This window comes from Coturnix japonica, chromosome 2 (genome assembly GCF_054131305.1).
Source record: "Coturnix japonica strain WE chromosome 2, WE-NBRP24, whole genome shotgun sequence".
Taxonomy (NCBI): Eukaryota; Metazoa; Chordata; class Aves; order Galliformes; family Phasianidae; genus Coturnix; species Coturnix japonica.
In genome coordinates, this window is record NC_140664.1 from 109,876,409 (window position 1) to 109,900,627 (window position 24,219).

General features: G+C 38.4%; 1 protein-coding gene across 2 annotated transcripts in view; it reads left to right on the forward strand.

The window, feature by feature from the left end:
- SKAP2 (src kinase associated phosphoprotein 2) overlaps nucleotides 1-23,471 on the forward strand; it is a 105,762-nt gene extending 82,291 nt beyond the window's left edge. For both annotated transcript variants that reach the window (XM_015853838.3, XM_085538456.1), the window contains exons 10-13: nucleotides 5,588-5,656; nucleotides 11,707-11,819; nucleotides 20,911-21,012; nucleotides 21,418-23,471. In XM_015853838.3, coding sequence (XP_015709324.1) covers nucleotides 5,588-5,656; nucleotides 11,707-11,819; nucleotides 20,911-21,003 — 275 coding nt within the window. In that variant the 3' untranslated portion in view covers nucleotides 21,004-21,012; nucleotides 21,418-23,471. The remainder of the gene's footprint in view (nucleotides 1-5,587; nucleotides 5,657-11,706; nucleotides 11,820-20,910; nucleotides 21,013-21,417) is intronic.
- The last annotated feature ends 748 nt before the right edge of the window (nucleotides 23,472-24,219 follow it).

The following is a 24,219-nucleotide window of genomic DNA, read 5'->3' on the forward strand; positions in this document are numbered from 1 at the left end:
GCATATGAGCTTTGCAGAGGAATATAGTCTTCATGCAAACTGGTTGTGGCTGCAGAATGGGACATAGGCAGGAAAGCAAAAGGACAGAGAAAGACAGAAAGTGCTGATATATATTTAGGTCTCAGCAAGTAGGGAAGATAAACAAAGCAAAGCATGGTCCCAAGTTTCATGAAAACTTTGTAAAAGGGCGTACACTAGAGTAAGAAGATCCAACTGCTTGTGTCAAGACAAAAATAACATTTAATGCTACACTGTGCAGCAACCATGGATGACCTTGCCAATGATTTTTTCTTCTTCTTGTGTGAGAGCAACTGTTTTTCTTCAGAGGAACAAAATGTGTTTTTTGATCACTTAACCTTCATATTTTTCTGCTCTAAAATGCTACAGTAAATACTTTCCCCTAGAAAAAGCTTCTCTTTTTCTTGCCAGTAAGATGGTCATAGTATCTTCTTGCTTTTCCAGAAGTGTTTTTATGATCTGTTTCAGACTGATGAGTGTGTATGTGGTAAAATAGGAAAATGCAGTGCCATTTTCACAAATGTATTTAGAGACTAAACCCTTCCTCCCTAGATTCTCCAAATTTCTTCATTTCTCTTTATGGCTGCACTTTGTGATTATTCGCCATGGCAATAGTTATATGATCCAAATAACATACAGAAGACTAGAGGATTGTAGCCTGAAGTGTGCTTTGTGTTTTTCCCAAGTAGTATTGGTTTTTATTGTTTTATTTCACTCTTTAGTTCGGCAAATGTTACGCCTCCAAAATGCTTTTGGTAGGAAGAAAATGTTGTTACCAGCTTTTTGTTTTTGATTACACCAAACTATGACATGTAGGTTCGTTGGATGGTGTCCCAGTAAGAGAATTTTATGCAGAAAATCTAGAAGTGACATTCCAGGACTTCAGTATCATTTCCTCTCTCTCCGCCTGACATTTTTTCTTTTTTAAACTAACATTGATCCTGAGTTAATTTATTACAAAGTTTGCTAACCTTTTAAGGGCCCTGAGTTAGCCTCCCAAGGTCTTCTCAATAGGGGGCAGTGTTTTAGCTGAGATAGGTGTTTTCAGACTGCTTACACAATTGGGAGAAATGGTGGTATATAAGAACACTTTCTCAAGATACAGGAAATGCAGTTGAAGAAAAAAATGCAGGATTTCTCAAGAAGTTCAGGAAACCTTACAGCTGGAGTCTTAGCAAGACCTTGATAAAATGGAGTCATGAGCTAATCCTGTCTATGAAGTCTTAAACTAGGTTAAGATACTAAGCTTAAGCTGTATCATACATGAGATGTTTAACTGCTGAATAGCTTAGATTATCAGAGTGGAGTACCAAAAGATGCCAAATGTTTCCTAGAAACTTGATTTAAATTTCAGACCTGGAGCAGAATGTCAGATTAAGTAATTTACAGAGGTCCCTTTCCTCCCAAGCTATTTCATGATTCTACCTTCACTTTGTACAGTCAGTAGCATTTATTTAAGGCCACTGGGGTACCAGTACATTGTCTGCTGGTAGGACAAAAAGAGCAGTGCATATGCCCAACCTTTCTAGTTCTGGAATTTAGATAGTAGTTATTTTCAAAGAACTGATACAAACTTACACAAAGAGCCAATTGGAGCACTGCCCAATTTAGCTGTTAGTATATTTGAATAAAACTTATTTTGGGGATCAGTCTTGGATTATATGATAGAATAGTATTTTTAATAATAATAATAATAAATTATATATTTATAATTTATAATTTTAATAATAATAATAATAATTAGGGGTTCTCTTCTACAGAGTGGGTGGATGTGGAGACTAAAAAATGCCAGAAAGGAAAGTCCATGCTACTATACACACCAAAGCAAATAAGCCTGAGGTCTTGTAGCCTGTGGATGATCTCTTGGATATCAAGCTGCTTAGGCTAATGCCTGCTAAGAATTTGCCTGAGGTGTACAGAGTACTGTCGAGACCCCTTGCTCCCATGGCTGGGGTGCACTGTGCCCTGAACTGCTCAAGTGAGGCAGTGTGGCAGCCATACACAGAACAAGGTGTTTTATTCCTTTGACCCCACATGGTTTCTATCCCTCCCTACTAATGCTAGTAGAAGATACCAGCTTGGCCAAATTATAAAAAAGATATCATGTACTTAAGTTTTGTGTTTATTGCTCCTTCTTCAGAATTACTTAATTTTTTTTTCTTTCTTTTTTTTCTTTTTTTTTTTCTTTTTCCTTTTAATGCCAATAATCTTGTTTGTAAGAAGCCACTTCTTGCTGTTTTTCAGATTTACATAGCTGGATTGATTTATGTTCCTTATTAGGAAAATAATCCATCTGTTATGGGGTTAGGTCAATTCATGAAATAATAAATCAGAGAGAGAAAAGGTCTCAGCTGTTTCCCATAATAAGCATTTATCCACGTTTGAAAGCTCTTGTTTACTTCTGTACAGAGACACTGTTTGGTAGGGAAAAAGCAGTGTAGAGGGGTAGGTACTCTTGATGTTAATAAACTGCTTTATCTTTTTCTTACACAAAGCAGTATGCAGCCATGATGTTCCATGTCAGCAGAGTTCTTCATGTACGCACCTTTGTATTTGCATGCATGTGTCTGTCATCCCTGCTGAATACAATAGTAAAGGCACTGTGATTTCAAAAATTGATTATTTAATAAAACAAGTGTTTTTGTGGGGGCTCGTCTTATAAGACCTGTTTATACGCTTATAACCTTTTGACACCACAGTGAGATTTCAAATGAAGACATATTAATGTGCATTACAAGCGTATGATTGCTTTTATCATTATGAAAGAGATGAAAAATTAGTTCACTGCAGCAGTTTTTATCTTAACCGATCAAAACATCTTCCAGTGATGTTTATAACAATATGTGATTGGAATAACAACTTCACATGTTGTAGAGTTCCATGCTGCAGCCGAGAGGCATGTAAATACAAGCTGCTTATTTGCAAGAAGCTTCCAGATTTGCAATATGATTGCTATGGAAACCGCACAATGAAAACCTTATAACCATCTGTGTGGTTTGGAAGATACTGCTGCATAGCTGAGCTGTTTTTGTTTACTGTTATTAAAGTGTTGAATAGGATGTATTAGCCCACAGGCTGGAATTATCCCAGGTATAAACTAATGCTATGCAAAGGCAATGTCTGTCTCAGAGATTAAAAAACAGTAGAACACCATTTAATAATGTTATAAATTAGTGTATAGTATATGAGAATGGTTAAGAGGTGTGTTGGTAGAGGAAACTGTTAAGTTTATGAATATTTATTATGGAGATACCACATTCCATTGAAGGAATGCATCGCTTGAGCCAAGTTCCATTTTATACTCAAGTAGTCTGATTTTTTACTTTTTTTTAAGATTTTTTTTTTAAGAAAAAGAAATTGGAAGAAAAATCAATGGCTTAATGTCAAAAACTCAGTATAGTATTCACTGTTATATTTTGAAATTGTGTGGATGATAGAATCATCTGTGGTTGGGTATTTATTTTCCTGTTCTTTCTTCAGATTCAAATAAGTAAATTATTTTGAGTGTCTTTCTGGGACTAACTGGAAATGAATGAATAAGTATAATAAATTCTTTGTTTTACTGTCAGTTCAATGATTTTGGTGGTTGTTTGCCCTAAGGGTCTTTGAGTGTGAAATGTAAGCTGTATCTCAAGGGCCAGATGTTTGTTCTTTGGATCTACAGCTGTGGAAGAGTTCTAGCTTGATTAGTGTTGATTGCTTTCATTTTGACATAGTGAGAAGACAGAGAAGAACATTATCTTACTGTAACGGTGGTGATGGTGTGAAGAAGAAAAATACGGTACCAGATTATTTTAATGGTCTTCTTGACTCCACTTACATTAGGGAGTATCCTAGAAAATGTGACTGGCAATGGGATAATAATTCCTGTGGGTGGTGTAATTGTGGTATGGAAGCCATAGAATGACAGTGCCTCCTAGTGCTCTGGACAGCTTATAGGGATGTGTTTGTGTCATTTGTACTCCAGTTCTAAGTGCTTAAAACAAACAAATGAGCATACTTGGAAACATGCCACAAGTGGTATGCCAAGTGAGGGAGTACATTTAAATGCAGTAAATAGTTTGGAGTGTTTTGTGTTGTACTGCAGCTTTAGATTTTCCCTGTTCTGTCGTGTTGGTTTTGCTTTTTCTTCTTGTTTGGCTCAAAAATAGTTTATATTCATTGCAACCAGACTTTTAGCTAGTAAAGAGTCAGACAGCTAAAACTCTCAGTGGCTTAGCAGGGCAGAAGTTCAAAGCTCTTTGAATTTCATGATGTAACTGTCATATTTGTAGACCTGCGTATGTAAGTTAGCAAACAATTATGCATACTTATTTCAACAGGTCTACTCTTGTGCTTTAAACATCTGCTTTAATGTTCACACAGACAGTCTTGTGGGTAGATTAAATTTTACAAGTCTAGCAATCCTTTGAACTCTTGATATAAAATTCACTCTTTGTCAAAGTAGAAAGTCAAATTACTGAAAGTTTCTCAATAAGGAACACTTCTAAAGTTGCGAGTGTTGTATCTGTTGTCTGTCATTAATAAGCTATCAAAACAAATTGCTGAAACATGTCCTAAAAAGAAGCATGAATATCAGCATAAGATGTGATGAGTAATTCAGACATATTAAAAGTCCAATTCTTGTTTGAGAAGTGGATTTATTGGTATATTATTTCTTCATTCATTCAGCAGCTTTTGGTGTATTAGAAGGGCCAAGATAAATGTGTTTCTACTTTTTTTTGTGACACTGAAGAAATAATACAACTTAAAAAGAGCTCATGGTTTGTTCCCTGTTCTGCCTCATTGACAAATGGTTGGCTGTGAGTTGTGCAGAGCAGGTGTTACATCCCTGTGCTGTGTGGAGTGTGGGTTTCCTCATGTAAGGGTATGGGGATGAAAGAATTCCCCATCTATGTAAGATGAGGATGGAGTACATCTTAAGAACTTGCCTATGGGAATTTCATAGAGTGTTCTGTTCTTGCTAGCCAGGAAACACTCTTTAGTGTAGATCACTGCCAGGCTTCTTCTTTTCTTGTCTCTTAAACTTGAAATAAGTTACTTGCAGTCTGGTTTGCTTAAAACCATGGTTAGCTGCAATAGGCAGAGGACTGAATGCATGGCATCTGTGATGTCTGCATTCCCATCTTGCAGGTGCCTAGTTAGTGTGTGTCTGTCTGATGGTGCTGAAGATGTCCTCTTCCTTCTCTGCATACTTCTGCATAGAACAGATTACTTTATATGGGCTGGGATACTTTTTTACTCCTTGGTTTCCTTCTCTTTATGCTGGCAAGGCTCTCATTCTAATTGTCTTGTATAACATAAAAACAGCAGAACTGGATTACTGTTTTTAGAGCAGAGTGAGAAGGGAAGCGTGTTCACGAGTGAGATTTGGAAAGAAAACTTTTGGAGTATTTGGATGGGTGGGGGAAACCACAGGAAAAACAACTCTCCAGCTGCTGTACAAATGCAAAATAGTAAACAGGGCTTATGGTCTGGAAATGTGGAGTGTGGCTTTCAGACTAATGTGGGCTGTAATTCCTGTCAGCTGAGGTGTCCCTTCAGCTTCATTTGCAATTGTGTTTTGCAGAAGAAAATGCTCCTCCAAAGACTGAAACACCAAGGAAATGGAGCCAGGAGAAAGTAGCCACTGCTTCAGGTAATTCAAATCCTTCTTCTTTATTTTGTGTGTGTACTTTCTTTTCATCTTTCTTTTCTTTTCTCATCCTCTGCTGCTTTAAAATAATGTTTTTATAGCTCTTCTAAGCTGTCTTTTTCACTTGGGTGTTTGATGGCAGCAAAACTGCTTAGCACCACTTAGGATGCATGAAAACCACTTGAGAAGGATTTATAAAGTAAGCCAATTTATACAAGGTATTCCTTCCTGAATTACTTTGTAATGACTCAATTAGCTTTCATTTCTGCACAAAGGAGATTTAGTTGCATAAATTAGCTTATCATCATTGAGGAAGTGTCACAGCTAAAGGACAGTTTATAGATACAACATGCAGTTGCTGTCAAACCTATAAGAATGTAATATAGACATCTGTGTATACTTTGTGCTTGAGCAGAACAGACTTCTGCCATTCAGAGACTAACAGGGGACAACAAGTTGCCCAAGGGACTGGCAATGTAGACATCTCTGAAAAGGTCAACTTGACACAGGCTCTGACAATCGACCCAAAGCTCTGTCTTCTTTGATAAAAATCAGATAAACTTAAGACCACTAATTGATCTGCAGCCTGTTTAAATGTTGGCCATGCATATCTTCATTGCATATGATTACCACAGAAAGCAAATGAATTGGGTAAGAAATGCCAGAGTCCAGTGACAGCAGCATAAAAATTGGAAAAGGACACCAATGCCCAGGAAGGCTGTGAAGGATATTCTCTCAGCTTTAGCTTGGCAAACTGCCCTTGTGCTAATTATCTCTGAGACTGGAAAAATAACTGCATACACCATGTAAAGTCTCATGGCCAGACAACTTTTCTTGACAGAAATGTATTTCCAGTTATGCTTAAAAACAAGATATATGTGTGCTTCAAGGGCACAGACCTTCAGATAAAACTATGGGTGATTTGACACAGCAACTAGAGAAGACTTGCTTCTTATCAGACCTTACACCTTTTTGAGATCTGCTGCATTGTAACTGTGACCTGCATTGACATGCAATCTGGTTCACCTTCCCCCATTGTTCAAAACGCACATCATTCTTCCAGGGCTGTCAAGGAAAGGGTGGACAAAAAGAGTTCCTTTAGGAAGTAGCTCTGCAGTGCTCTTCCTGTTGCAACGTGTAGAAAGGAAACAGAGGCCTGATTTCCTGACCCATACAGGAAAGCAGGAGCAGGTTGCTGTGAAGAGTTTGGGGTTGCTTTTCTTGGAAAGGAAGCAAAAGCCAAGTAATCAGATGCTGTGAACATTGTGCTCTGCTAAAAACACGTGTAAGACAACACAACTCATTACAGCTTTAGCATTTAATACTCATTTAGACGTTACTGTAATTATAAAAGTGTGTTGTCATAGTAGAGCATGGGGTCAATCCAATTATAAACTTGACAGCAGCGTTTTTTCACTAATAGATCATCTTGAAGTTTTAAGTGATGATACTTTCAAGAAATAAAAACGCTAGCACATTAATTTCTTAAAAGTTTCAGTGAGTCTTGACTGTCTCGTTAGTATTTGTGCAGTGTCCTAGAAAACACCTGAGCAGATCTCCCCAGCTATCAAATAAATTTAAAGCAATAATTTTTGGGTCTTACTTGGTTCAACTTTTAGCACTGGAAAATCAGTTGGACTTCTAGGGCTGAGCTGAAGTAAGTAAGATTGGCATTACTGAAATATCTAACTGTATTCAAGAGTATTTCATGTTTTTCCACACTGACAGCACGTGCATTCTTATACTTTATTCATTGCCTGTCTTTGTTTAACCTGAGTTTCACAGAAGATATTTTGCAAATTGTCTGTGAGCTCAGCCAGGTGAGAGAAAAAGGTTTTTGTAATTTCTAGTCTGTGGTGTCTCAATGTAGGTACTTTGGAGTAGCTAAGGAACAGAAGAAGGGAATAGAAGGAATAGAAGAAGAAAAACGAGAAAGGTTATGCTGAACAGGTTGGACTATGCTGGTGGTCGAGTGAAATCAAAGCATACCTGTGTGTTCCTTTATTCACAAGCAAGGTGAAAGTAGGTGATGTGGACTGAGTAGCTCAAAGTTACTGTTTTAGTATAGTTGATTAATTTGGATGCCATCACTGGTAAAATGGAAGTGAAAGTCAAGCACAGCTGTATTTATTCTAATGTTTTCAGTAGTGTGTTTCCATGCTTAGGCTGTAATTCCAGATTTTGTTTTGGTCAGTGTAGTTTTTCTGCCAACTCTGTGCTCAGAAATAGCAAGTGCCAAAACTGGCATGAGGGACGGAGTAGGGAAGGGTCAGCCTGCAGTTAAATTGGCCTAGGCTGCATTGGGTCAGCACACTTAAAACCTTACTAAACATGTACCAGGTTTTGTTCCTTTTCTGCATATTCAGGCTGTTAGAATACTCATACAGTTTTGTGAGCAATCTACTGGTATTTTTAAACAGTTTGCAACATCCAAAGTTCATACTTGAGAGATATACTTCTCAGATATTTTACCAGAACTCTTCAACACTCTCTCTTCAAGCACATAATGCTTGATGCCAGTGTTTTACAGTCAAATAAGCAGTCTGAGCCTACCATCAGGAAGACCAGCAGCTGTTGCTGCTTGACCTGTCAAATAAACTCTTAAGTGTTTTCATCACTACATTGGCCAAAAATATCTGTTGTTCCTATTACTGTTACTGGAGAAAAACAGAGATGGCAGAAGAAAACTCTGAGGAATTCTTTGTAGAAGAGTTTTGGAAACTGTTGGATAGTTGTTTGTTCAGGGTAACTGTTCTGGAATGAAATAACTATTTCCTTGAGAAACAGCTTATCCAAAATCCTACTCAACCATTTCTTGTAATTGCTAGCATGAAAAGCTATGAGGAGGTAAAACAAACTGCTTCGTACCCTCTACTCTGCATTTTAAAAAACCTTTTTTTCCACACATTTTTCACATTTATAGCCTACGTGACCATTCCTTCTAAATGTTACCAACTTTGGTTTAGTTGTTGCCACAAGCAACTTTACAGTGCTTAAGAATAGGATGTAATTATGACAGAGTCATTCCAGCAAGTCAAGACATTTTGAATTTGAACTATAATTGGCACTTAAGTTCTTGATGGTAAATCTACCGGCTGCTTTCATGTATTCTGTGTTTAAGAAGTTCTACACAATTTCATTACCATGTAAATACCAATTTTTTTTCACTCAAAGCCCATGCTTTTATTTTATCCAGCTCTTCAGATGTATTCAAATGAAATTTGGTAGGATCCTCTCTAACCAGAGAGGGATGAAGCAAGAAAGAACGGACTTGTGTTTTAGTGAAGTTTTTGCAGCTTTTTATTGTTGTGCCTCTGAGTTTGTGAAGCACTGTGAATCATTTTATGAAGTGTTACGTCCTTTAGACATACAGACTCTGAAGTTATATTTACATTTCATGTTTATGCCTGTGTAACTTGTGCTGATGGATGTTAAAAGGCATTCCCAGTTGTGAATTAACACTTGTTTGAAGACCAGTGTAGTTTTTCACAAACTCACATTGGCACTCCCTCTCCTTTATTTCCTTTCTGTGCTCCTGGTATATACCAATTGCTCCATGAGATATATTTTCAGAGAGATGTGTATTGGACGATATATTTTCAGAGAGATGGAGATTGGACGGGGCCCTGGGCAACCTGATCTAGTAAAGGCGAATGTTTGGTGGCCCTGCTAGGCAGGGTGGTTGGAACGACATGATCCTTGAGGTCCCTTCCAACCCGGGTCATTCTGTGATTCTGTGTGATTCTGTGTATTTCTGATATTAGCAAATCTCTGTCATAATTTCATTTCACGTTGAAGACACAGAGCTATGTTTAGTCTTTTGGGCAGCATCTTCAGAGTAGCAGACAGTTTTGTTTTAAAACACATCTTTTCCAGTGTTGCCATCTTATTAGTTGAGTTCCTTTCTTGCTTTACGGCTTCATGAAATGCTCTTGATGAATATGCAGGGAGGGATGTACGCTGCTCACTGTAGGATCTATTCTGTTGCTGGTATTCTCCTTGTGATTTCCATTAGTGCGTTATCTGCAGTTACTTCAAGCACATAAAAGGTGAGAAGAGACCTCAAAGTGATAAAAAGATGAACGTGAAAAATCACGATTCATTTTAGTGCAACTCTAAATAAATACAAGTACTGGTTAACGTATTTTAAACTCACATTGGTAAGACCACAGGTGAAAGATTTGCAAGGATGGAATATACCAAAGCAGCTTTTTATTTTTTTTTTCTCCTCACATGTGCTCACATTATCTTACCTGAGATAGAGCTCGGAACTGTGATCAATGCTGACTCAAAGGTCTGGGGAGATATTCAGATTCAGGATTTATTCCAAATTGATTTGGTGCTAATCATTGTTATTATTTTTAATGGATGCTAAATCACTGAATAATAAATTGGCAAATGGGAAGGACTAAAATTTGGAGGCGCAACATTTCGTAGTGACTCTGTCTGAATATTATTCACTCTACAAATTTTACAGTAATGAAATTCCTTGTTTCTGAATAGTTGGTAGCCTTTATTATATGTACATATTGGTGGCTTTGGTGTGGTGGCAGAAGAAGTTGTGGGTTGGTAGTCAGAATGCCCTCTAGTGCTATCTGGGAAATGGTAGCTACTAATCACCAGTTTACGGAAAATTAAACACTGGTTACCTTGCACAGCAGCTTTAAAATCAAAGTTGTGAACGTTAAGCCATATGACAGAGTTGTCAGTAAAACAAGATATCACAGAAGACATGCTGAAATGGGTAAGTAGCAAACAAGCTCTTCTGGCTCACACAGAGAGTATTACAATTGAAATCAAAGTATATGCCAAAATGGGGAGAAACACAAGTTGAATGCTACTATATTTTACTTAGTGTGACACCTCATCTCACTTGTTACTTGATATTTTACAGGGATTTTATTCAGTAATAAAGTGAACCAATCATGATTAAATTGTAAACTATAAATAATGGTGTAGAGTGCTAACGACATGCAAATGTAACTGGTATATGTTGAAATAACCAGCAAGCCTGCTGTTCCAGGATCATATAACAAAACTAAGATGACAGCCTTGATCCAGCCAGTTCAGTGATATTTATGTTATCAGAATTAGAAGATAGCTTTCCAGTGATGTAAATTATTAGTACATATACATTCTGTCTGGTTAGTGTATACATAATGTAACTGGTCATCTTAGTGGTATTGCTTACATTCTTTTTGCATTAACTCATCGCACTCGATTCTCATGGAATTAAAAACAGGAAATAGTTTGCAGTGTAACAGAAGCTCCCAGTGTATTTAACTGTGTGTAAGTGCTGTGTTTCAATAGATGTACTCTGTATTGTAAGTGTATGACAAAGCATTTATTACTGTGTTATTGCCATATTACAGAGCAAAGAGTGCTAAATAATCAATCAGTTAATGGTCTGTATGGCAGCTTGAACACAGCACATCCATTGTGCTTACGCTGTTAGAAGGATGAGTTTATGACTGTAGTGTAGTTGCATGTTTAGCCGGAGCCTAATGTCCAAAACCGGAGCTGACACAAATATTTTTAAAATGCAGCTTCAGCAACTGCCTTAAAGTTCTCCAATATTTCAGAAAGAACAATCCAGGATTATCTAAAAGGTTCTCAGTGAAGTTATTTAGTTTTGTTGGAACAGAATTGGGGGGGGGGAGGGGGGGGTGCGTATCACAGACTACTTACTTTGGCTTCCTTTTGCAGATGGTTATTAATTATACCCCAGAATTTTTATCAGGTTCAAGCTGAGATAGAACTGTGGCTTGCTGGAAGTGTGTGAGTAGAGGAAAACAGGCTGCTTTAAGGTGCAGCTGTAAAATGCTTTGAGAACCTGTAGCTACACGTCTCTTAAGTCATACAACTGTTGCCAGTGAAGGACTCGCACATTAAACTTGTTTTCCACTTGCTTTTGTGGTATGAAGGAGCTGTTTCTTCAGAGAGGATTAAGAAATGTGTGCTAATTAATTGCTTTGTAGTATCTGAAGATTTAAAGAGCAGCGCTAGTCCCTCAATCTTTATCCCGTTGTAATTAGATGTCGTTTTCTTTGCAGATGGCAAAAATACCGATTATGCCAATTTCTATCAGGGTCTGTGGGACTGCACGGGAGATGTACCTGATGAGCTGACATTTAAGCGTGGTGATGTTATCTACATTCTCAGCAAGGTACAGCATGCTACTGAGGCTAAATGGTTGTAAAAAGAGGGAAGCACGGAAGGGCACATTCCCACAGTTCTATGGGGGGAAATTGGCACTCCCTTTCAGATCCTTTGTTTGCAATCAGATATTCACCGCAATTAATTATTTGTCAAACGAACTATAATCACATTTAAAACATAGCCATGTAACAGGAATTAACTTAAAAGCATGTTTATTTACTCCTTAACTCTTGGCTACCATTTGTTAACTAATTTAACAGGAGACAATGCTTGTAAAAGTTAACCTTGTAGAATTTTAGAATTATCTCGTATGTTATGCTTTTCCTTTCCTGTTTTATATCTGTGACTTTTTGGGCACCTTGCTAGAGTGTTTTTTGTTGTTTGTTTTTTAAATGATGCTTTCATCTTTGTCTGTATATTGCAATTGTTCTGACAGCTCAGATTCTGACTTTGTTTGCTCTGGCACGTTTCGATGATTTAAAATTGACTACCTCCTTAGTTGCAAGGCAAATGATGAATAGAATTCTTCTCATCTGAAGCAGTGATAAGCAGCACAAGCAGGACATTTGATTTTACATTCAAGTTTCTTAATTTCTTATTTTTTCCCTTAAAAAGGAAAGGAAAAAGCTCTCCTCAATTCCATCAGGGTCTACTTCTAAAAATTCATTTAAGGCAATTTCTCTTTTCCCCACATACTTGGGAAAAAAAAAAAAAGCTGAGCTTTCCTAGTTTTCATTTAAAAAACCTGACTTTAAATACATATCTCAGATGTAATTGCCATTCAGTATAATTGATGCCAAAGACATTGTAATATGCAAGTAGCAGCATGTAAGCTAAAGCCATCTGTTTGTTCTAGTTTCAAACTCTTCAGTTTTGTCACAGTCGCTTTAAATCTTCCACAATACTTTTAACTGCGGTGTTTTAGGGATAATAAATGTACAGCTTCTGTTTAAATAAATTGAAGATTTATGGGCAGATAGTCCTATATAAAAATATAGAAGATATATTACTAATGTAATGTGACGATGTATGCCTTTTGAGGTGTTTCATTGTCACTTAAACTAATAACTGAATTACATTACTAAAGGCAGGGTAACAGTCTTCATTTGGACAGGCTTTCATAGAGTTATACAGCACCAAAGAATGGTACTAATAAACAACAACACCCCATCTGCCCTCCCCCCGCAGAGCCCACAAATGTTTTTGCCTTTTGTGAATCATTCTTTTTATGATACAGGGACTAATAAAATCTTAAACTTCAGCTTGTAGGTGGAAAAACTCATTTGCTGCTCTTTCCCACCCAAATAGTGAGGAATTTAATTTAAAAAATGGAACAGAATAGAAAAACAGTAGCTTAAGCTGTCGTCTGTGTATCAACCGTCTTGTGGCCGTGCCTTGATTAATACGTAATCAGTCCTTGAAACAGGCCTGCTGCTGCTCCAGATATATGGAACCCTTCTGTTTGGGAATGATTTCTGCTCCAAAATAGAGCCCAGAAATTTCAGCTGTGTTTTGCTTAAAGATTGTTACAGCTTTTTCAGAAAAAAAATGAGTGTTGGCCACTACCGTCAGCTCTGAATTTAGGGGCCTTGGAGGAGAAAGTGCCAGAAAACGATCCATCTTAACCTTCTGCTTGGTTCGGTTTCAAGGACTGATCATTCACAAGCTCTTTGTCTGCTAAGTGAAAATACGACCAAGGGAAAAGTGAGCCAAACCATCCTGAAGTGGGTCAAATATTCCTTTAGAAAATGTTTCTTAATCCCCTCCGTTAATACGGGGTTTTGTGGCAGCCGGCAGGAATCCTTGGCAATTTTTTTATTTTTTCACACCATCTAGTGGTTGAAAATGAGAGATGCAGGTACTGACAGGAGGTGATGCGAATAAATCCAAAATGGTGTCATAAATCCAGCTTCAGCTTGAACCTAGCCATGGCTTTATTGCCTTTCTATCATCTGTCAGCCAGGTACGAACATTATTCTTGGAGAAATCACATTTTGCTGATAAGGAGGTAAGTACAGGTATGGTAGTGCTGTGGTAGGAAGGGCGAAGCTTTAATGAACTATTGAGCATATTTGTACAGCACTTCATAGTTCTTTATTTTACAATATAAATGGTATATGTTCTAATAATTGTGATTTTATATATATATATATGTATATGTGTATATATATATATATATATATATATATACATACACACACACATATATGTGTGTGTGTGTGTGTGTGTGTGTGTGTATTTCACCCAACAGTATCTAGGCCAAAGCAATGTATTTTTACCTGTATTTCAAGTAACTTCAGAGAAACCAAGGGAAAAGTGACCATTGTTTTCCAACACATGAGGTCATTAGAACCACCGAAATAATTATGAACCAGTTTTGCAAATATGGGCATTGGTATCATTTAAATAAAGCAAGATGAACAATATGTTACATGCAAGTTGTAACTTAGATGATCGGCTTTTAAAAGAAACAGCAAGATTTTGGTTTGGCAGTGTTTAATTACTAAAGTAGCTAAACATTATGCAAATACAAATCCCTCGTAATTTACTTTAAATTGAACATCAAAAGTCAGTGTTAATGTAATGAGCATGATTTACATGCTTATACATGTATAATACAAATACCTATGCATTACTAATGTAATTACCACACAGAAGTAAGTATTCGATGTTCAGGAGACATATTTAGAATCTATTTTAGCTATTATGTAATCATTTGCGGATGTTTAGACTGTGTGGCAGCCGTCCTAAGGACTTGTACCTACACATGTATATATAATGCCTTTTTTTTTTTTTAACTTTGAGACTAAAAGTTGAGTCTTTAATTTGAGCAGAATTAACAGAACTACAGCAATAGTACTTATTAGATTTATTTAGAAAATCAAAACACAAAAACCCCAGCCTTTTCAAATGAATAGATCAGTGTATCTGCACATTCATCACTTTAATTTATTCCTGAATATTCCAGTGACTTTTATAACTTACGCTATGAATCATGTGAGCTTTCAGAAATTCGTACACCCTTCTTTCACTATGCAGTCGAAAACGTTTTATGGCTCTGCTGATTGAGGGACTCATTAATAGGATTTCTTAGTTAATATTGACTATTAGAAATGCAATACTTGGGCGGCTTATTTTCTAAGATGATGATTGCTCTTAATTCCTGCTCATTTATGGGCCTGCCTTTGCTTTCAAGCCCACATGATAAATGGGAAAGCAAACCATGATGTAACAATTCTTTTTGTAAATCTTCCAGAGCTCTTATTCAGGAAATCAATTTCAAGTTACAAAGCCAACTGTGCGTGTTGGTAGCCATATTCTCTTTTAGAGTTTCCTGTGCACAATTCACCTGAGTGCAGCAGTTGCAGTATTTATTTGTTCTGTATGCATACTTCGTGTTCAGAAACTTGTTAGTTTCATCAGCCAGATGCAAGTACTAATGGAAATGTATTTAGACATTAGCAGGCACCTGCTCTGGCAGAATTACTGACATTTCTTAACTTTTAGCCTAATTCATTTCCCCCTACGTTTATATTTCTACTTGCTTTAAAATAACAGATAATACTTGAAAATTAGAAGTTATTATCTTGAGCCAGAAGACTCCTTCGCTGTTATTATTTGAGTATGTGCTAATGTGATGTAATTCTACTCACTCTGGTGTTTATGATTTATGAACATCTCATTTATGACCTAAGCTTTTCCTCTAGGATTTTCCATGAAAGCAGAGCATTGCCTTGGCACCTGGCTAACCCTTAAGTTAGTGGTTGCATACTTCTAGAGGGTGACTTTTGTTCTTCCAACACAACAAACGTTTGTCAAAAGGCTCAGATGATAAATACAAATCTATATTATATTCTTGGGGTAAGGGGTAGGAGGGGGAAAGGAGTCTCCATAGTTTAGATTACTGCTTCAGAAATAAAGTAAAACTGGAACAGTGCAACTGCTTCATTATGAGTATGAGCGTTTTGTATGTTACGTGTATAACTGTCATCAAGTATATTTATTCAGTATATTTTTTAAAAAAGATGTTAATGGCACAGTAAAATCCTGAGTATTTTTGTGAGGCCATTATCTGGCTGACCATACAGAGAGGCATATTTAATGACAACCATGCTTTGCATGATCGTACTGCATATGTCTACGTTAGCAAATAAGGTGCAGTATATATATTTGGCTAAGAGTACAGTGAAGGCCCTTCAGTGGAAGATTAATTAACACAGACTAATGCAAAGCGTCTCAAGTTCTGTTTGTTTGCATACCAGTAATAACCATTTACCTACTTGATCAGAAGAAATGTTGGCATCTTGTCATGTGATAGAAGATAATGACCCTTCATCCAGGGCCAGCTTTGGTTCTGAAGTCAGTCTGCTTATTCTGATTGAACACTTTCCAATGGATGTCTGTTTTGTCTCATGTCATTGCAGGAAATAAAACCTAATAACACTACCATATAGTAAATCTGAGGCTTGTATTCTTAAAGATGACTATTTTATTGCTGCCTTAAAACAACTCTACTACCTGTGAAGAAGTCTCATTCAGTTATCTAAAACATTTATCACTTTCTGCTTTTTAGAGAAAATGCTGTTCTGTGACAGAAATGCTCCCTAGTTGACAGTGTATCATTCAGCAATTACACCAAAGCAAGTTCTGAAATTTTTTAGCCGGCTTCCATCTTCTGGATGAATTAGAAGTGTCTTCAAATATTATCTTGCCAAATTGCCCCCTAGGATATTCTTTAGAAATAAAATAAATAAAATCTCCCTGGTTCCCACGCTTCCTTAGATCGATAGGAGAGGCTACCTAATTTAACCCCAAACAAGGCTATAAATACATTTTGCTTTTCATTGCTGTGGTTTGCAGATCTTCAGTCTGTGAGGTAATATTACTTATGATGCCATGGGAGAAGGTGGGAGAAAAATATTGAGTTCACACACTTCAGCTGTGTGTTTTTGTTTTTTTTTTTAAAATAAAATAAAATAATCCATCCTTTTCTTAAAGGCATCGAATCACAACAATTTTCAGTAGCCCTTTAAAAAAAAAGAAACAAAACCAGCAAAACAAACAAAAAACCCAACAACATACTGTAGGTATTGAACAATGGGGACTACAACTGCACAAGAATGAGATGTTCTCAACTTGTACTGAAGTCAGTAGAAGTGAATATGGTGCAGAGCATCTAGAGATCCTCATTTACTCCCAGGGTCTGTTTCTGAAGGTGAGAAGATGACATGGAAATCCTATCACATATCAGAAATCTCTTTTGAGTTTCAAAACGTGCTTCTGTGTAGTAAACAAACCTTGCGCTTAAAAGTCATCCCTGAGAAACAGGTAATATGTTTCTACTACTGCACTTCCTGCAAATGTGAAAACTTTTAAGGTCAGTATCTCATGGAGTCATTAAATGCACACATATCAGTGCAGTGGAATGGGACGAGAAGCATCTGCTTGCAGTGTGTTCAGCTGAGAGCCCTTTAGGAGGAGCCTGTAAACCCCGATGAATTTTTTTTCCCTAACATTGCTGCGCAGAGAGTGTTTTGCCAGCAGGTTAAGTCATAACCTGTTCCTTGCTGCCTTGTGAAATTACTTCGGTTAATGAATTTCTGCTGGGAAAAAAAACAAAAAGAAAGAAAAATCCACTCTTTTACCGACGGTGAAAACAGAGAAGTGACTTAGGTCACTTGGTTATTTGTTAGGGTGGTTGTTCTGCATTACGTGACATAATGTATTCCACTACAGCGGAGTTTGTGTTGCAGTGGTTGTGCTGGCCTCTTCCTCCCCTCCCCTGCCAACCCTGCCTGCTGTGGTTAATGCGCTCCAGTCACATGGCAGATCGTGGCTGCACACTTGTGCGTTCTCCTCATTGCAGTGTGGCTGGTTTTGGCCCTGCCCCCTCTCCTATCCCTCTATTTGCCTTGGAGCAATTCATTTTGCAGTTATTGAATTTCTTTGGAGAATTATTTTCATACAGCAAGCATCACAGCACCTCTGGATCTTGATAGCATTTCTACATAAGGAGAAAGAGGCTTTGTGTTAGTAATTACCTAACATTGTCAGGAGCTGACTGCAGGCCTCTTTCTAGTGATAACAGAATAACCACATAATGTAGCTTTATAGCACATGATTAATAGAAAATAATTACACATCCTACAAAGGGATGCAATATTTCTTATAAATTGACTACAATGGTTTCCTGTAGATTAAAGGACTCTTCATTATTTTATCAGTCCTTCTGAAGTACGGTCGCTTGCCTATGTTAGCAGTGATGTTAAGAGCCAAATGCAGTGAGGGATACCAGATGGTAGGCCCAGTGGTACCTGAGATCTTAAGCTGATGCTTGCAAAAGGGCTGTGCTTCCCAGCTCCTCAGAGCTAATATAAAACTCATGACTGTCTTCAGATCTTTCTGGGTTTTGAGCAGTGTTTCCCACAGATGTGGTCTTCAGAATTATATTGTACGCATCACCAGCAGCAGTAATAGACATACAGGCCTCACAACAGCAGTGTATTAACTAAATTACATTGTCCTGAAGGAGTTTATCATTGATACTATTGACAGAATCAATACAGCAGTTTGGATTTTATATGGGACTGCCTTTGTGTCTGACCCGTGAGCACTCCTTCATGATACTGAAGACAGAGAGGAGTGGCTAGGAGTTTAGAGCAAAACGTCTGTGCTTTAATCGCTTTAAAAAGGGACTGCTGTACTATTGTTCTAAAACCCGAAGTTAAAGTTTTATGTTCTTGGTAACCATGTATTTGTATTATCTTTTTGTTCAGACTTCCATAGTCTGCAGATGGTTTAATTGGGATTCATGTTGCTCTTGAGGCCCATGTGAAGAATAGTAATGATGGAGTAAAAGCTTCTGTGTTGGAATATTGTCTGTATAGTATAATGGTTGCAGTGAATCCTTAAATTAGTTTACTAGTCTGTTACATCAACATTCATTTCATCTTCTCACTTAGCTTCATGCCAGCGCAGTAAGTGGTGTATTAGTAAGTAGCAAAACCCAGAAAGTTTTCAAAACAGCAACATGCTCTTAATTTTCATTTGAGGTGTCTGAATTGTTTTGTTTTAAAGCAATTATTTCTGAGTTCATGTAGTTGCTAAGTGGAACGTTTTCAATGGATAATATAGTCCACAGGCTCTTTGTGTGCCATTTGTCATGCAATTTAATGACCACTTAACTAAGCCACTTCCCTCATTTCATGTATTGTTTGTTTTTTTGGCTGATGTCTAGCAAAACTTGCTTAATCTCTTTTGTCAGGCTCTTCATGACTTCCATGTAACAGCTTAAAATCTTTTGTTGCTTTTTCTTGGTGAGATTTATTACTGAGATTCCTGCAGTATACATGAGTACTGCTCCTTTCAGCAGTTTCCCACTGTAGTCCAGAAATACAGTTTGTATATTTAACTGGCATACTGTAAGATAAAATACAAATTTTAAATAGGCCCATTTGGAGCACTGTAAACTTTGGTGTCAGGGTACTACCCAACCTCCTAAAGATTTGGAGTGCAACATGTGCCCCACGGGAAAGGTTGTGAGCAGTTCTTAACTTCTGCTCCGAATAGTTTTATCACTGCCCATCAGGTTCAGGTACCCCTGGACTTTCAGAGCATCCCTACAAGTCCATAACGCAGTGGAAGGTGGAGTTATTTTTGCAGCTAATTTGTGAGTTTACATCATAAATGAAGGTTTTCCTGCTATTTTTCGGATGGATTTTCTTGAAGACACACTTACTGCTGTATTTAATGGGTGGCAGGATAGAGCCCTTTAAATCACCAACTCCTGTTTGCCCACTGAAGAAAGAAAATGTTTAATTTAAGATTGGTGTTCAGCCTTCCACAAAAAGAAAATAAAGCGTGTGTGTGCCTGCCTGCCTGCCTGCCTGCCTGCATGTCTTGGGCCAACATGAAAGTGAGCCATCAACAGGGCTTCATCGCAGTTACACACAGGGAGAGCTGAGTACATGAAGCACCTCATAGGACCCTAGAGAACTCTCCACCACGCCAGATATGCCAGCAGCAAATCATTATAGCTCGGGCTCTAATGAAACTCCATTAACCCTTAAGCTCCACTTGACTATTAATAACAAAAAAACTTATCTGCAGTCAAAATAATAGCTTATAGTGTCATCTCAGTAGGACCATTAATTCAGGAATCCTACAGTCCTTAGCTTTTCTCATCAGAAGAGCAGTATAGCAGGGAGCAGATGTTGCTTATCAGGGATATCTGTGTCTTTTGTATTTTCCGTGTTTGTTCCAAAGTAATTTCTATCTAACTAATCATTCAATTTTTGAATGGGGTCTCTGTTTTAATAATGCTTCGTTTGTAACTCAATATATGAGAGTATGCAATTTCAGCTGTTACAATTTATTGAACTGCTGTTGGGATTGATCTTAAAATATTTACCTCATAGGAAAAAAATTGAATTTGGATCCCACAATACTCTTACATGGTATTGCTTTTGGAAGATATTATTTCTTTAAACTATTATAATTCATTTTGTTTCATATTTATCTCACTAGGCCTAAACAAATTTCCAACTAAAGTACATTAGTCATCTGTCAGACAGATGAGATCTGCCGCAGAATTTTCTACGAGCCTAAAGCAATAGTAGACGTTGTCCATCGAAAGAGATTATATGTTGGGCTGATAGCATTCCCTTCGCATCTGAACAAAGTGTTATTTAAAAGAAGTTGATTTTAAGAGTCTTAGAGTTTAGCCTTGCGACACTGAAAGAATCCCAGCTGATCCTTTATGTCAGTGTCGTGCTGTGAGATACTGGTTACAGTGACAAGGCTTTTACGTTTGTGACGAATACGGGGTGGAAATGGAGAGAACGGATGGTTTTAGTTATAGGGAAGTGTGGCCATAATTAAGAAATTTTCCTGAGCATGCCTAACCTTTTTAAAATCCAGCTTCTCTCTTTGCCTAACTCTGTATGTGAACACCTCCAACAAAAAGATGTAATGTTTTAATTTGCAGTTGAAATGATAATAACTGTATGTAAGAGAAAGCAACTGTAAGGAGTTGCATACAAAACTCCATTGCATTTATATCGGACTAAAGGTTAATATTGCATATTGTTTTCAATTAGGAGTACAATAGATTTGGCTGGTGGGTAGGAGAAATGAAGGGAACCATTGGCTTGGTGCCTAAAGCCTACATAATGGAGATGTATGATATTTGAGAGGCCTGGGTAAGTACATTTTAATCCAATCTTCTGTAATGGCTTGTATGTTCCCTTGTTCTCTGTTTCTTAAGTATTTCTTTCCTGGAACCTTTGTAGGAGTCCTGTTAATGTAAAGACGATGGCAAAATATATTGAAGGGTCAATCTAAGCATTTCTTCTGGGATTCTGTATGAATTATTAAGCTACAGCATACAAAAGATGATGTATTTTATAACTGCATTACTTTTCCAGATTTCTGGGGGGTGAACTAGAGTCGGTGTACCTTTCTAGTTAGTTTTGTTACTTTACTGATATGTACGTACCTGTGCAGAAATCTGTGGAAAGCAGAAGGTGTTTGGACTGAGTTTTATATGTATTTCTTAGGTTTTGGGGTTAGTGATGAATTTTCAACTTCTCTCTGTCCCTAATCAGGAGAAATCGGCGCTTGGAACCAGGATGTGGTGTGCAGCTGCAGTTTACAGACCTGACCTCTGAGAGATGAAGATTCTGCCGTACACATTTTGTGGTTTCAGTGAACGCAGTCAGATCGTAGCCTTGTAGATACTGAAACATTAAACACTGGAATTGATCACTGCGGAAATGTTCTCGGTCCCCTTTCTATAGATATTGCAATGCTAGGAAATGAAATAGATGGCAATTAACATATGGGGCACAAGCAGTCACATAGCGCCTGTTGCTCTTGAGTGTATTAGCAGTGCTATATTGCTATAGGCTTGTGTTCTAAGCCGTGCTGCTTGGCTGTGTTCACATTGCTCAGGTTTAGAAAAATTAAGCTGAACTTTGAAAGCAGAAAACGATTGCTCTGTTCACGCATATGTTAATTACTGCAGTAGTTCACTGTATGTTTTATTTTGTGTTTTCTATGAAAATCAAAGGAAATTTCTATGTAATATTGTAAGTCTTAACACTGTTCTGCTTCCAAATGTGTTTTCTTGCTCATTTGCATTCTTTAATTTTTTTTAATTTTTTTTTTTACATTTCAGCCAGTGATTTATTTTTCTTCTGTATTTAGCATCATTAATATGAGCCACTAATGTTACTACAAAATGAAGGCTTGATTCTTGTGCTGATGTCTGTCAGGCTGTGTGGGTTAGCGTTCTGACTTGCTGAATTATAAATTACGTGAACATTTGGCAAAGATGACGCATTAAAACACTTTCTGGTAAGTGAGCTAAATTGCAGGTGGGAATGATGTTGCAGGTGGTGGTGGTGAAGTACTTTTAAAATCTAAACTTGTAAAGGGATGCTTGCCACCTTAATGCCACATCCAGAACTTTGTAGCTAAAGAGCATCAGCTGAAGCAAATAGAAAACTCCTCTATAATACTCTCTCTAGTTGGCAAGGAGTTGGCCACGTCAGAGTTAATGCTTATTTGGGAGATCTGTGTTGCTGTTAGCATGCAGGATCCTCTGTTACGGATCCTCCCACCCAGTAATGTGTGAGGGCCGGGTGGGCGGCCTGAGCGCACTGAGCCTGGGCAGGCCCTGCGCTTCTCACGTGTGTGCACTTGGGCAGCCCCCTGTGCTTGTGGTTCAGAGGTGATGCCGAGCTAAACTCAGGGGTAGGGCCTGCAGTCAGCTCTGCTGCCATGCAATAATTTAGCTACTTTACGGTGCTTTCTGGTACACTGGATCCTAATAGGAGTCAAACAGGGTGCGGAGTTTTGTTATTATTTTTTAAAGAAATAGCCATTTGCAATAGGCTCGGTACATTATCAGTGAAATGTTCAAATGATAGATTATAGTCTTCAGCTCTTTTACTACTTTAATTCATCAAGAGGGCTGCGCACTGAATGCAAAGCGTTAATCTCGTGGCTGCAGAAGCCCCACTTCCCTGGCCGTCACGAAATGCGCTCCCCGAGATGCTTCTCTCCTGTCCCCCCTCCTCCTCCTGGGCTGGGGTCAGTAGGGCACAGCCGACCCCCGCCGCATCGCTCCGCACACCCTGTCCGGCAGGTGGCAGCAAAGCGTCGCGTCGCGGCCCGTCCCTCCTGCGGGCTGCCCGGGAGAGGGCGCCCTTCCCCCGGCGATGGACCCGGCCCATCCAGAGGGGCGGAGGAGCCCCTTTGTCTGCGGGGGAAGGGCCCCCTCTTGGGGCGCAGGGTGGGAGGCGAGCGGTCCAAAGAAGAGAGAAGTCACTCGGAGGGTCATGGATAAAGCAGCGGATGGACTGTTCGCTTTCAACCTGTGTTAAATACCATCACCTTGTTTGGAGGAAAAAAAAACACCTCCGCCAGCGCTACCTTTGCACAAAACTCAAGGTTAAAAACACCGATTACCTTATTGTCGTTGTTAGCTCAGGTCTGTCGCTTTCCCTGTTCTGTTCAATGCGGCGGTAAGGCCCGTTTTGTGCGGCGTTTTGCTGCCTTATTTGCTCTGTGTTTGTGCCGCGCTGCCATTAGATCTTACAGTAATGTTCTACTCTGCAAATTTTTAAGGTTCAAATAAAGTTTAATTGTTTGCAAACTGTTATGATGCTAATAATTCAACAGCCTGCTGTGTTACTAATGAAATTACTTTGTTATGATTAATTTGGAAAATAGTGTGTTGATTGTAGTAATTAAGCACAACAAGGTGAAGTAAATGATTCTAATGCCATCTGGCCTCCAGACTGAATGAAGAAATGAAATGGGGCTGTCATCTGAATTTATTCACAGAAGTAAGGGCAGTACAAGTGCTTCTTAAAGCACAGGCCCAAGATACAGTCGTGCCACACTGGTGGTTTTTCATGTACCTCTGTGCTAAGAATAAGCAGCTGAATTATTTTGTAGACACACAGAACCACAGCATGGTTTAGGTTGGAAGGGACCTTAAAGATCATCCAGCTCCAACCCCCTGCCATGGGCAGGGCTGTCACCCACCAGCTCAGGCTGCCCAAGGTCCCATCCTGCATAGCCTTTCTGTCCAGGATTGGGATACCCATGGCTTCTTTGGGCAGCCCATGCCAGGGTCTCACTGCCCTATGGGTGAAGAATTTCCTTCTAACATCTAATATTTCACCAGCACCTGGTTACGGTGTACCCCTTGCACAGAGTGCCACCAACTACATGCACCAAGTCCGCTGTCAGCTCTGTGGATGAGATCTGAGAGATGTGTGCACCAACTCACCCTTTACTCCTCTCCTAATGGTGAAAGTATTCTTTGATTGGAATTAAGCAGAACATGAACACTAATTAATATTGCACTCAACGTTTAAAGCCAAAAGCACAAACTT